The following is a 10,293-nucleotide window of genomic DNA, read 5'->3' as shown; positions in this document are numbered from 1 at the left end:
CTCTCTCCCTTTACTCTTTCGTTTCATCTTGGCTTTCTCTGTAATATTGGTACCTTTTTACATACAATATTCACATGTAAGTGCAATAATAATTTACTGGTGTTAATAAATTAGAAACTGCTCATCCTTTTAACCTCTATTGTGCCATGCCTCTTTCTGCCAGGTAACATCAAGTTGGAGTGGTTTGAATACAGTGCTTTTGTAAGTAGAGAGAGAGAGTTTTTTTACTCCACTCTCCCCAGTTTTTACAAAGCGAACAGTGATGCAGTCTGAGGTGAACTTGTTGGAGAACAAGCTGGCTGTGTAGAGTTAGTGGCTGTGGAGTAGTCCGTGCCTACTGGTCCCTAAGCCTGACAAGACATTTTGGTTCCGTACTGATTACAGAAAGGTTAATGCGGTAACTAAGCCAGATTCATTTCCATGAGGAAGAAGGAATAGGGTGGAAATACACAAGACAGATGCCCTGTTTGCAGTAGCCATCGACTCTGTGCTTCTTCGTGGCCTGACTGCTTTGTTTGTCTTTGTGTCGAGATTTAATTGTATGTCTTTCTGTTTATTAAAAATTGGTACCGTTTCTCTCCCTCTTTCCTTGTTGTTTACGTTCCTGTCCTAAACCAGGACGTAACAGACCAGAGAATTGTGTTTCTCATATTCTGAGCGCCCTCCAGGTGCCTTTGGTCAAACTCCAGGCGGGCTGCCATGTGCCTTTTACTAAGGAGTGGTTTAGTAGGCCATTATTATTTTGTGTTCACTGGGACCTTAAAGTAAGTGGTACCCTGTATGACATTGTAGTCTCCCTAGTGTCTTATGTTGTAAACTTTTAGTCCAAAAATAACTGATCTCCAAGACATTTTTGAGAGAATGAATCACACAGTCCAGAAAAAGGGAATAAAAAGGTTTTTATTTCTATTAATGTAAATTTACAATAAGGTATACTGTAATAAACTAACATTTAAAACAGGGTATGTTCAAGTGTACTGTAATGGTGTGTGTGTATTAATAAAATAAATGACAATAATATTAAAATGAATGAATGAATAAAATAAAACAGTGGTGGAGTGGTTAGTAAGATGGAAAGCAGGATCTGATGTCCTGTGTGGTAAAGACTTGCCACGGTGTCGCCCCGGACCAACATCTTGGCCACTCCACCACCCCCCACTCTGGGGACAAAGTTTTGTCTGTTTTTTTACACAACACCGTGGCCAGTCTAGTGTTAGACTGGATGTTTGTGTGTTCAGGATAGGTGTTGTAAAATGTTGTGTGTGTAAATTATGTAATAAATGACCAAATAAAATAAAAAACACATAAACAAAATCAACACAAATAATCAAATAAACAAAAATAAATAAACAAAGAGACAAAGTAACAGTACATTAATAAATTAATAGACAGATACACAGACGCATAGACAGACAGACAGACAGAGAGTGCTAGAGTGGTTAGTAAGAAGGAGAGCAGGATTTGATCTCCTGCGTGGTAAAGACTTGCCACGGTGTCGCCCCGGACCAACGTCTTGGCCACTCCACCACCCCCCGCTCTGGGGACAAAGTTTTCTCTGTTTTTTACACAACACCGTGGCCAGCCTAGTGTGAGACTGGATGTTGGTGCTCAGGATAAGTGTAGTAAAATTTAAATCGTGTATGTAATGGTGTAATTACTAAACAAATTAAAATATAATAAAAAATAAACAAAGAAACAAATGAAGCAGTTGATCTTTCTGGTTCCTTTGGTCCTTTGGATCAGGGTTTTCCTGTGTGGGAACAAATGGATTCCTAACATAAAATAGGTTTCTACCCGGCCTAAAAATACTGTTTTTAATAATATTTTTAAATATTTTTAATGGTGTTTTTTAAATGACTTATAACTAATAAAGCACATTGGTTTCCTACTCCATTTTTCCAAACAAATGCATACTAATAGAATAACTGTTGGAATAGAATTAGCAGAAAAGCAGAACTTCTTTACCTGGTTTGTCAGGTACAATAAGATCCAGTCCATCTGCTGTGGGGTGTCCTGGATGAGTCCATACAGCATACTGATGAGTTTGATCCATCCATTCAGCTGGCTGTCCTGGTCCTAAAATATACAAATGTACATTTGACTACAATAACATCTCTACTCTATAAATATCTACTCTACTGAACAGAAAATCATAAGACATACTTTAACTGATCATCTGGTTCTAAAACCTTACAGCATCTACATTTTTTACAAGTAAGTACACTGTGGTAAGAAATTAAAGAAGTTAAGATGATCCAAGCAGTGCTGAGGGGAAGAAAGAGAGAGAGTTACACATAGTGCTATAACCTGGAGATGTGCTCTGTGTGCGCTGATAGTGAGGGGTTAAGAGTGAGTCTGAGAAAGTTATAGTAATCAATAATAGAAACCATCATCTCTTTGTTTTGAAGGTGGATGTGTGCACGAGCTACCATGTCTGCTGCAGCAATGAGCTTTGAGGCCATCTGGTGAACGTTGGGAGATGTTCCGGTGTAGATATACGTAATCATCTCCTCCAAGATGTCGGCCTCCATATCCTTGATGTCCACGCGGCCCTAGAGGGGAAAGCATAACTTAAAAACACTGCTGTAATAAACTGTAAGAGAAAAAGTGGTGTTTAGACTGATCAGCTGAGATATATGGGAAAGACGATTGACTCACCGTTTGGTTCTCTTTCGTGTTATTCATAAACATGCTATGAAAGACGGGACAGCGGGCTGATAAGAGACACAGAAAGAGAGGAGTCAGTATTAGATCAATTTCTGCCTAGAAGTATACTAATTGTCAATATTCTAGCAAATACACTGTGAGTCTCTGTGTTTTTTCTTCTATTAATATATTTTCACGTGGCGACTGTGTTACCTGCTAGGATGGCTTTGTGGGCCTTAAACTCTTGACCAGCCACAGACAGGATGCAGTCAGAATGCAACGATGTGTTCCACAGCTCTCGAAGCTCCTCTGCCATGTTGGGTTCCTGCTTCTTCACCTGTGGCGTGGAGGCGTCCGGATCAATCTCCACTGTAAACTGCAACAATCCAACTCAGCAGTTAGTACAGTCCAGCTACAGAAACTGACACTTAAACACACACAAGCTGAGGATATAATAAAAATGTCTGCAATTAGATTTATACAAACTAACAGAATCCCGCTGATGTTTTAGAAAGACACAGCAGCTTCAGACAATCACGGTGCAACAGTTCATCTTTACATCGACCAGACAGATCATGTTTACTGACACCAGTCACATGGGAAACCAATGTGGCAGCCAATGAGACTTACTTCACAGGTGAGGGTGAGCGTGTCATCCTTTAAGAACCCCAAGTCGTCATCCAGGATGTCACTCCTGTGTACGAAGTCTGGGAATCCTAGCTTGTCGTTCTCATACATCCTGGTGTCGTACTGATTTACTGTAACACAGCAACACACAGACAGGTCATCTCAGCGCTGCAGTCCAGCATTAAAATAATATACAATCATCTGTGTTTACAGATCGTTTTTATCAGAAAATAGTTTGTCTTAAACAAACAAGGTAAACTTACCCAAGGAAAATTTCTCCTGTCCCTCGGCATTGAGCATGGCTAGTTTACAACTAACCCGCACACCTCTGTCTGACCAGAACAAGATAGAATGACAGGTAGCTCTCGTAGTCAGGCTCCATGCCATTGGGGAACAACTGCAGACACCTGAGAATGCAGAGAGGAAGGAAGGAGTGAGAAAATGATCAGCTCCCAGAAAAACGAATGAAGAACTTCAAATGAAGAACTAAGACCAACACCTACCATTGCAGATCTCCACTGGGGTTGGAAATTGTGGAGCTCATGATGGGGACACCATTCACATCGTCAGCAAAGCTGAAGCTGCTGATGGTCCAGACGTATGAATATTTGTCCACTTGGCGCTGAGAGGGCAAATTGTATATATTTTGTCATTCGTTTGCACATTTATTTAACAAATCAAGCAGCAGATCTCAACACAGTTCACTGCAACAACAGAGAGGGAGTGAGCAATGCATTCTAAAATATACAGACAGTTATGTATTTGCCTCACAGATGTGCACATACCTGAGTGTGGTCGTAGCTGAGGGCCATTTTGAGGATCTAATGAATCCTTCAGTGGTCCCTCTCAGGTCTCTCCCTTGCTGGAATCTCTCTCAGGTCTCTCCTTCGCTGGAATCTCTCTCAGGTCTCTCCCTCGCTGGAATCTCTCTCTGTAGAATCTCTTGCAGGAATCACTGTTCAGGAATCTCTGAAGAATAGTCTCTGATCACTAATAATCTGCAATGATGGAGAAAATGACATTGACAAAACACACTCATAGAAATACAGGCTGTGATGGTGTAACTTGAGGGGACACTGAAAACATCTATTCGCTGTATCTACACTTGTTTGTTCATTTTTACACACTCTACAGAGTTTTGAAACGTGAATGTGAAACGTCAAGATGAGCAGACCTCTGGGTTTTGAGCACAATAAACATTCGTCTCGCGTCCTTTGAAGCACCTCTTACAACTAAATCGCGCTAAACTCAAATCGCTCACAGGTTGATATTTATTTGGCTTCGAGTCTCTCTGCAAGTTAATGGCAGTTGTTTCAATAAATAAAACTTCCAAAACACGAGCCCTGCCGATCAAGTGAAAATTATGCTCGTTCTGATGCTTTTATCGTCGATAGTTTTGCTCTCAAAACACAAAGAGGTGACTTGGGAAGTAGAGCGAGTTTACAGGCTAGCCAGCCCGCTAATGCTAATACCATCTCAAATTTTGTTGGTACTCACCAAAAGTGCTGCCGCTCAGTGCTGTTTTATGTTGAAACTGAGTAGAATTCACATGATTTGTGTTTATAAAACGCGGTTACTATGACAACGACTCTATACGTCCTTCACAACAAAACAACCTGTAATTGTATTTTATTATATATAAAGGAGATCAAGATAAAACTAAAAGTTCTCATGTTGATCATATACTGTCAAAGAAAGCAAAAGCCATATTTTAGGATGAGGGGTTGACATTTTTATAAAAATGAAGCTCAAGCACAAGGCGTTGTAACAAATTGACGGTTGCCAGATTGTAGTGAATAACTTTTTTTATTTTATTTGCGTCACATTTGTTCACATACGTCTGCACATCCTGAAAATTAAAGTGCAGAATCTTTATTGTGTTGTTTATTTTGGTTGAATAGTGACATTGGTGCCCGTAAAATGTAATTAAACATCCCGGAAACTAGAGCAAACACGCAAGAACTGGCAACCCAGATTGTAGCGTGCACCCTGACTGTCTTTGTAGTTTTTGTTTTGCTCGAATTCTCTTTTTGATGGCACTTTTGAACCGGACCCAATAAAAATGTTGCACTGGAGTTCTCCTTTCGGCAGTGGTCAGTCTTTTTTACTTCACAATGAGGATCAGAGAGGGTTTTCCTCACCAGACTGAAGTAATGGCACTGAAAATATATCAGTTGTAGAGCTGATGTTATAATAGTAACCCTATACTAATATTACTGGTCAGGTAAAAAGGAGGTGAACATGAAGCAGGATCAGGCAAGGAAAAGGCTGGCAGAAACCAGGGACAAAATCTCATGATGAGCAGACGCCAAACAAAATGTGCTTGTTTTCATAATGTTTTTTTGTTGCTGACATTGTGTCAAGAAGTTAACTTTACTACCATCTGTTCATGAATAATAGTATTGAAGGCGCTATGAGTAGAAGCTGGACGTTCTGTTCAATATGAGGGTGTGCAGGGTGCGTTCCCTGAAGTTGAGATGGCACCCAGAGGCAAGCAGGTGAGGTAAAGTTGGAAATCACACCCTCTGTAGATCTGTTAGAACCTGGTCATTCAGTGCTGGTGCTGAAGCTGGTGCCTTTGAGATGGTTTTAACCTCATAGCGTGCATAGATTAGATGAAGATCATCTGGAAGCAAGGGGTCAGAATGCTGCATCCGCAGTGGGGGCGGTTTTTCATAAGCGATGCAGTGCCATCAACACCCGCGACAACAGTCTTTGTGCATACTGTCTCTTTGCATCCTTAATTCCCAAATGAAGACAGCTCCTCACCACTGCATAGGCTGCAGAGTCCCCAGATGTGAATGCAGCATCCCGTGTAGTGAACGTACGTCCCCTGCCAGTCCAGGCATCTGAGTCAAATGCATTTTGAAGGTGTTTAAGTGTTTAACTGTTTCATACTCAATACGCTTGTTTATTTAGTTGATGACTGTGTCTGTGTAATCTGTGTGGATTTTGATCTGCAAACACTGTCAGTGTTGCTGAACATATGGTTGCAGACTTAGATTCTGTTGCTTTTTGCCACAAGAGGGCAGTTGAAGATCAAAAAACATATCCACATTTCATTAACACTCAACATTAATAAAATTAAGCTCACATGGGTCAACCATCTGAGATTTTAAGATAAAAGATGCCAGATTTTAGGGACACTCCTTGTTGGGATTATTATTATTAATAAAATGATCACACAAACCAAGTGAGCTCCTTCTTCATCAGCTTTGCGCAAAGGGGAGAGAGAGACCTCAGTTTCCTGCACAGTTCTCTCTTTCTCTCTCCACGTCTGCTCAGCTTCTTTTATTTGAGTACACGTACATGAGTACAGGAATCCACTCAGTACATGCAATCTAAAATAAGTGGTCACAGAGAGGGTCTTAAAGCAGTGTTTCAATCTCAGACCCAAACATCATTATCTTGAACACTATCCAGAACTGACTAGGTGTTTTGGACCTCTTGTTCACCTATGGACCATGACGTTTGAGGGAAAGCATCATTTCAAAAGGGTGATACAAAGTATTTAAAAAATGTTTTGAAAAGTCTAATATCTGTTTTTCAGACCCCACGTACAGCCTCAAATGTCCCCTCTGTTCATGTTGCAATCCTTCCTCAAAACTTTATTTATCTTGACTTTTTGGAGTTAACTGAACTTATTTACAGTGGTCAGAATAGTGAGATTCTGCAGGAGTTAGAAGCTTATCTGTCTGGCTTGTCTGCAGCAGATCGCATGCATGTTATTGGGCTAATTCAGTCACATGCTGCTTTGTTCTCTGACACCCCTGTAGGTACGTCTCTCATGTAACATGATGTTGACGTTGATGGTCATGCTCCCATCAGGCAGCACCCGTATCGGCTGAATCCAACAAAACTGTAAGATGGTACATCGCAGGAACATGATGTTTCTGTGCTTTTGTTTTGCATGGAGATTCAACACCTCCGTTTTCCATATCTTTGTCAAATGGCAAGAGGTGTGAAATGCCTGCCACAGGTTCTTGTGATACCCCGCCCTGCCTTTGTCTGCCCCAAACGGGAGACCACGGGGGGCAGGACTAGACAGAAACAACACATTCTGATTGGTCGGTGACAACTTCCTGTGGGCCAAATGTATAAAGGATTGTTCACTTGTGGTCAGGGACTTTCTTTATCTTTTCTATTAGAAGCTGAGGGAAATTTTCCCATCAGTAACTGAGTCTTTCCTATTTCACCTATTTTTCTCATGGCTTCTCTCTCTTTCTCTCTCTCTCTCCCTTTACTCTTTCGTTTCATCTTGGCTTTCTCTGTAATATTGGTACCTTTTTACATACAATATTCACATGTAAGTGCAATAATAATTTACTGGTGTTAATAAATTAGAAACTGCTCATCCTTTTAACCTCTATTGTGCCATGCCTCTTTCTGCCAGGTAACATCAAGTTGGAGTGGTTTGAATACAGTGCTTTTGTAAGTAGAGAGAGAGAGTTTTTTTACTCCACTCTCCCCAGTTTTTACAAAGCGAACAGTGATGCAGTCTGAGGTGAACTTGTTGGAGAACAAGCTGGCTGTGTAGAGTTAGTGGCTGTGGAGTAGTCCGTGCCTACTGGTCCCTAAGCCTGACAAGACATTTTGGTTCCGTACTGATTACAGAAAGGTTAATGCGGTAACTAAGCCAGATTCATTTCCATGAGGAAGAAGGAATAGGGTGGAAATACACAAGACAGATGCCCTGTTTGCAGTAGCCATAGACTCTGTGCTTCTTCGTGGCCTGACTGCTTTGTTTGTCTTTGTGTCGAGATTTAATTGTATGTCTTTCTGTTTATTAAAAATTGGTACCGTTTCTCTCCCTCTTTCCTTGTTGTTTACGTTCCTGTCCTAAACCAGGACGTAACAGACCAGAGAATTGTGTTTCTCATATTCTGAGCGCCCTCCAGGTGCCTTTGGTCAAACTCCAGGCGGGCTGCCATGTGCCTTTTACTAAGGAGTGGTTTAGTAGGCCATTATTATTTTGTGTTCACTGGGACCTTAAAGTAAGTGGTACCCTGTATGACATTGTAGTCTCCCTAGTGTCTTATGTTGTAAACTTTTAGTCCAAAAATAACTGATCTCCAAGACATTTTTGAGAGAATGAATCACACAGTCCAGAAAAAGGGAATAAAAAGGTTTTTATTTCTATTAATGTAAATTTACAATAAGGTATACTGTAATAAACTAACATTTAAAACAGGGTATGTTCAAGTGTATTGTAATGGTGTGTGTGTATTAATAAAATAAATGACAATAATATTAAAATGAATGAATGAATAAAATAAAACAGTGGTGGAGTGGTTAGTAAGATGGAAAGCAGGATCTGATGTCCTGTGTGGTAAAGACTTGCCACGGTGTCGCCCCGGACCAACATCTTGGCCACTCCACCACCCCCCACTCTGGGGACAAAGTTTTGTCTGTTTTTTTACACAACACCGTGGCCAGTCTAGTGTTAGACTGGATGTTTGTGTGTTCAGGATAGGTGTTGTAAAATGTTGTGTGTGTAAATTATGTAATAAATGACCAAATAAAATAAAAAACACATAAACAAAATCAACACAAATAATCAAATAAACAAAAATAAATAAACAAAGAGACAAAGTAACAGTACATTAATAAATTAATAGACAGATACACAGACGCATAGACAGACAGACAGACAGATAGTGCTAGAGTGGTTAGTAAGAAGGAGAGCAGGATTTGATCTCCTGCGTGGTAATAAAGACTTGCCACGGTGTCGCCCCGGACCAACGTCTTGGCGACTCCACCACCCCCCGCTCTGGGGACAAAGTTTTCTCTGTTTTTTACCACAACACCGTGGCCAGCCTAGGTGTGAGACTGGATGTTGGTGCTCAGGATAAGTGTAGTAAAACTTTAAAATCGTGTATGTAATGGTGTAATTACTAAACAAATTAAAATATAATAAAAATAAACAAAGAAACAAATGAAGCAGTTGATCTTTCTGGTTCCTTTGGTCCTTGGATCAGGGTTTTCCTGTGTGGGAACAAATGGATTCCTAACATAAAATAGGTTTCTACCCGGCCTAAAAATACTGTTTTTAATAATATTTTTAAATATTTTTAATGGTGTTTTTTAAATGACTTATAACTAATAAAGCACATTGGTTTCCTACTCCATTTTTCCAAACAAATGCATACTAATAGAATAACTGTTGGAATAGAATTAGCAGAAAAGCAGAACTTCTTTACCTGGTTTGTCAGGTACAATAAGATCCAGTCCATCTGCTGTGGGGTGTCCTGGATGAGTCCATACAGCATACTGATGAGTTTGATCCATCCATCCATCCAGCAGCTGGCTGTCCTGGTCCTAAAATATACAAATGTACATTTGACTACAATAACATCTCTACTCTATAAATATCTACTCTACTGAACAGAAAATCATAAGACATACTTTAACTGATCATCTGGTTCTAAAACCTTACAGCATCTACATTTTTTTTACAAGTAAGTACACTGTGGTAAGAAATTAAAGAAGTTAAAAAAGCCTCTGGCGTTTTAACTGGCGGTTCGCTGGCCTCAGCCAGGGAACTATACAAATCCACTATAAGGTTTGGATGGTCTTGCGTCAGGATCATCCACCCGTTGGTCTTCATAACCGCTTCAGCATTACTACAACAAAAGACATAAATAATGAATTTAGATTTGGATAAATAATTATTCTACTAGAGTACATGCTGTGGAGATTTGAGATCAGGATGTAGATGGAATTGTCATTTACAAGTTGATGAAGGTGAGGGCATCTTGTTTCAAGTGCCGGGCTCGGTAGAGGTCGCCCAGAATCAGGTTCTCTGCAGCACTGGCTACGTCGAGTCTGCTGCAAAGTGCATCCTCACAGATGAGCTTTAGATGATCCAAGCAGTGCTGAGGGGAAGAAAGAGAGAGAGTTACACATAGTGCTATAACCTGGAGATGTGCTCTGTGTGCGCTGATAGTGAGGGGTTAAGAGTGAGTCTGAGAAAGTTATAGTAATCAATAATAGAAACCATCATCTCTTTGTTTTGAAGGT

At 40.3% G+C, this 10,293-nt stretch overlaps 2 protein-coding genes across 2 annotated transcripts in view; both read right to left on the bottom strand.

Moving 5' to 3' along the window:
* Window positions 1-2,112: 2,112 nt before the first annotated feature.
* The window catches only part of LOC114773396 (speckle-type POZ protein A-like), a 15,074-nt gene continuing 6,893 nt past the window's right edge, over window positions 2,113-10,293 (bottom strand). Inside the window, exon 10 of the mRNA XM_028965981.1 lies at window positions 2,113-2,199. The gene's annotated coding sequence lies outside the window, so the exon portion shown is untranslated. The remainder of the gene's footprint in view (window positions 2,200-10,293) is intronic.
* On the bottom strand, window positions 2,301-4,176 carry LOC114774592 (speckle-type POZ protein A-like). The gene is made up of 7 exons (XM_028966446.1): window positions 4,059-4,176; window positions 3,777-3,895; window positions 3,537-3,680; window positions 3,277-3,404; window positions 2,860-3,022; window positions 2,659-2,714; window positions 2,301-2,552 (listed from the first exon to the last, which is right to left on the bottom strand). The coding sequence occupies exons 3-7, from the start codon at window positions 3,658-3,660 to the stop codon at window positions 2,301-2,303; spliced, it is 723 nt and encodes a 240-aa protein (XP_028822279.1). The 5' UTR covers window positions 3,661-3,680; window positions 3,777-3,895; window positions 4,059-4,176.

This window comes from Denticeps clupeoides, chromosome 1, assembly GCF_900700375.1.
Source record: "Denticeps clupeoides chromosome 1, fDenClu1.1, whole genome shotgun sequence".
NCBI lineage: Eukaryota > Metazoa > Chordata > Actinopteri > Clupeiformes > Denticipitidae > Denticeps > Denticeps clupeoides.
The sequence above is the reverse complement of the archived record's forward strand: the minus strand, read 5'-3'. Positions and strand labels throughout refer to the sequence as shown.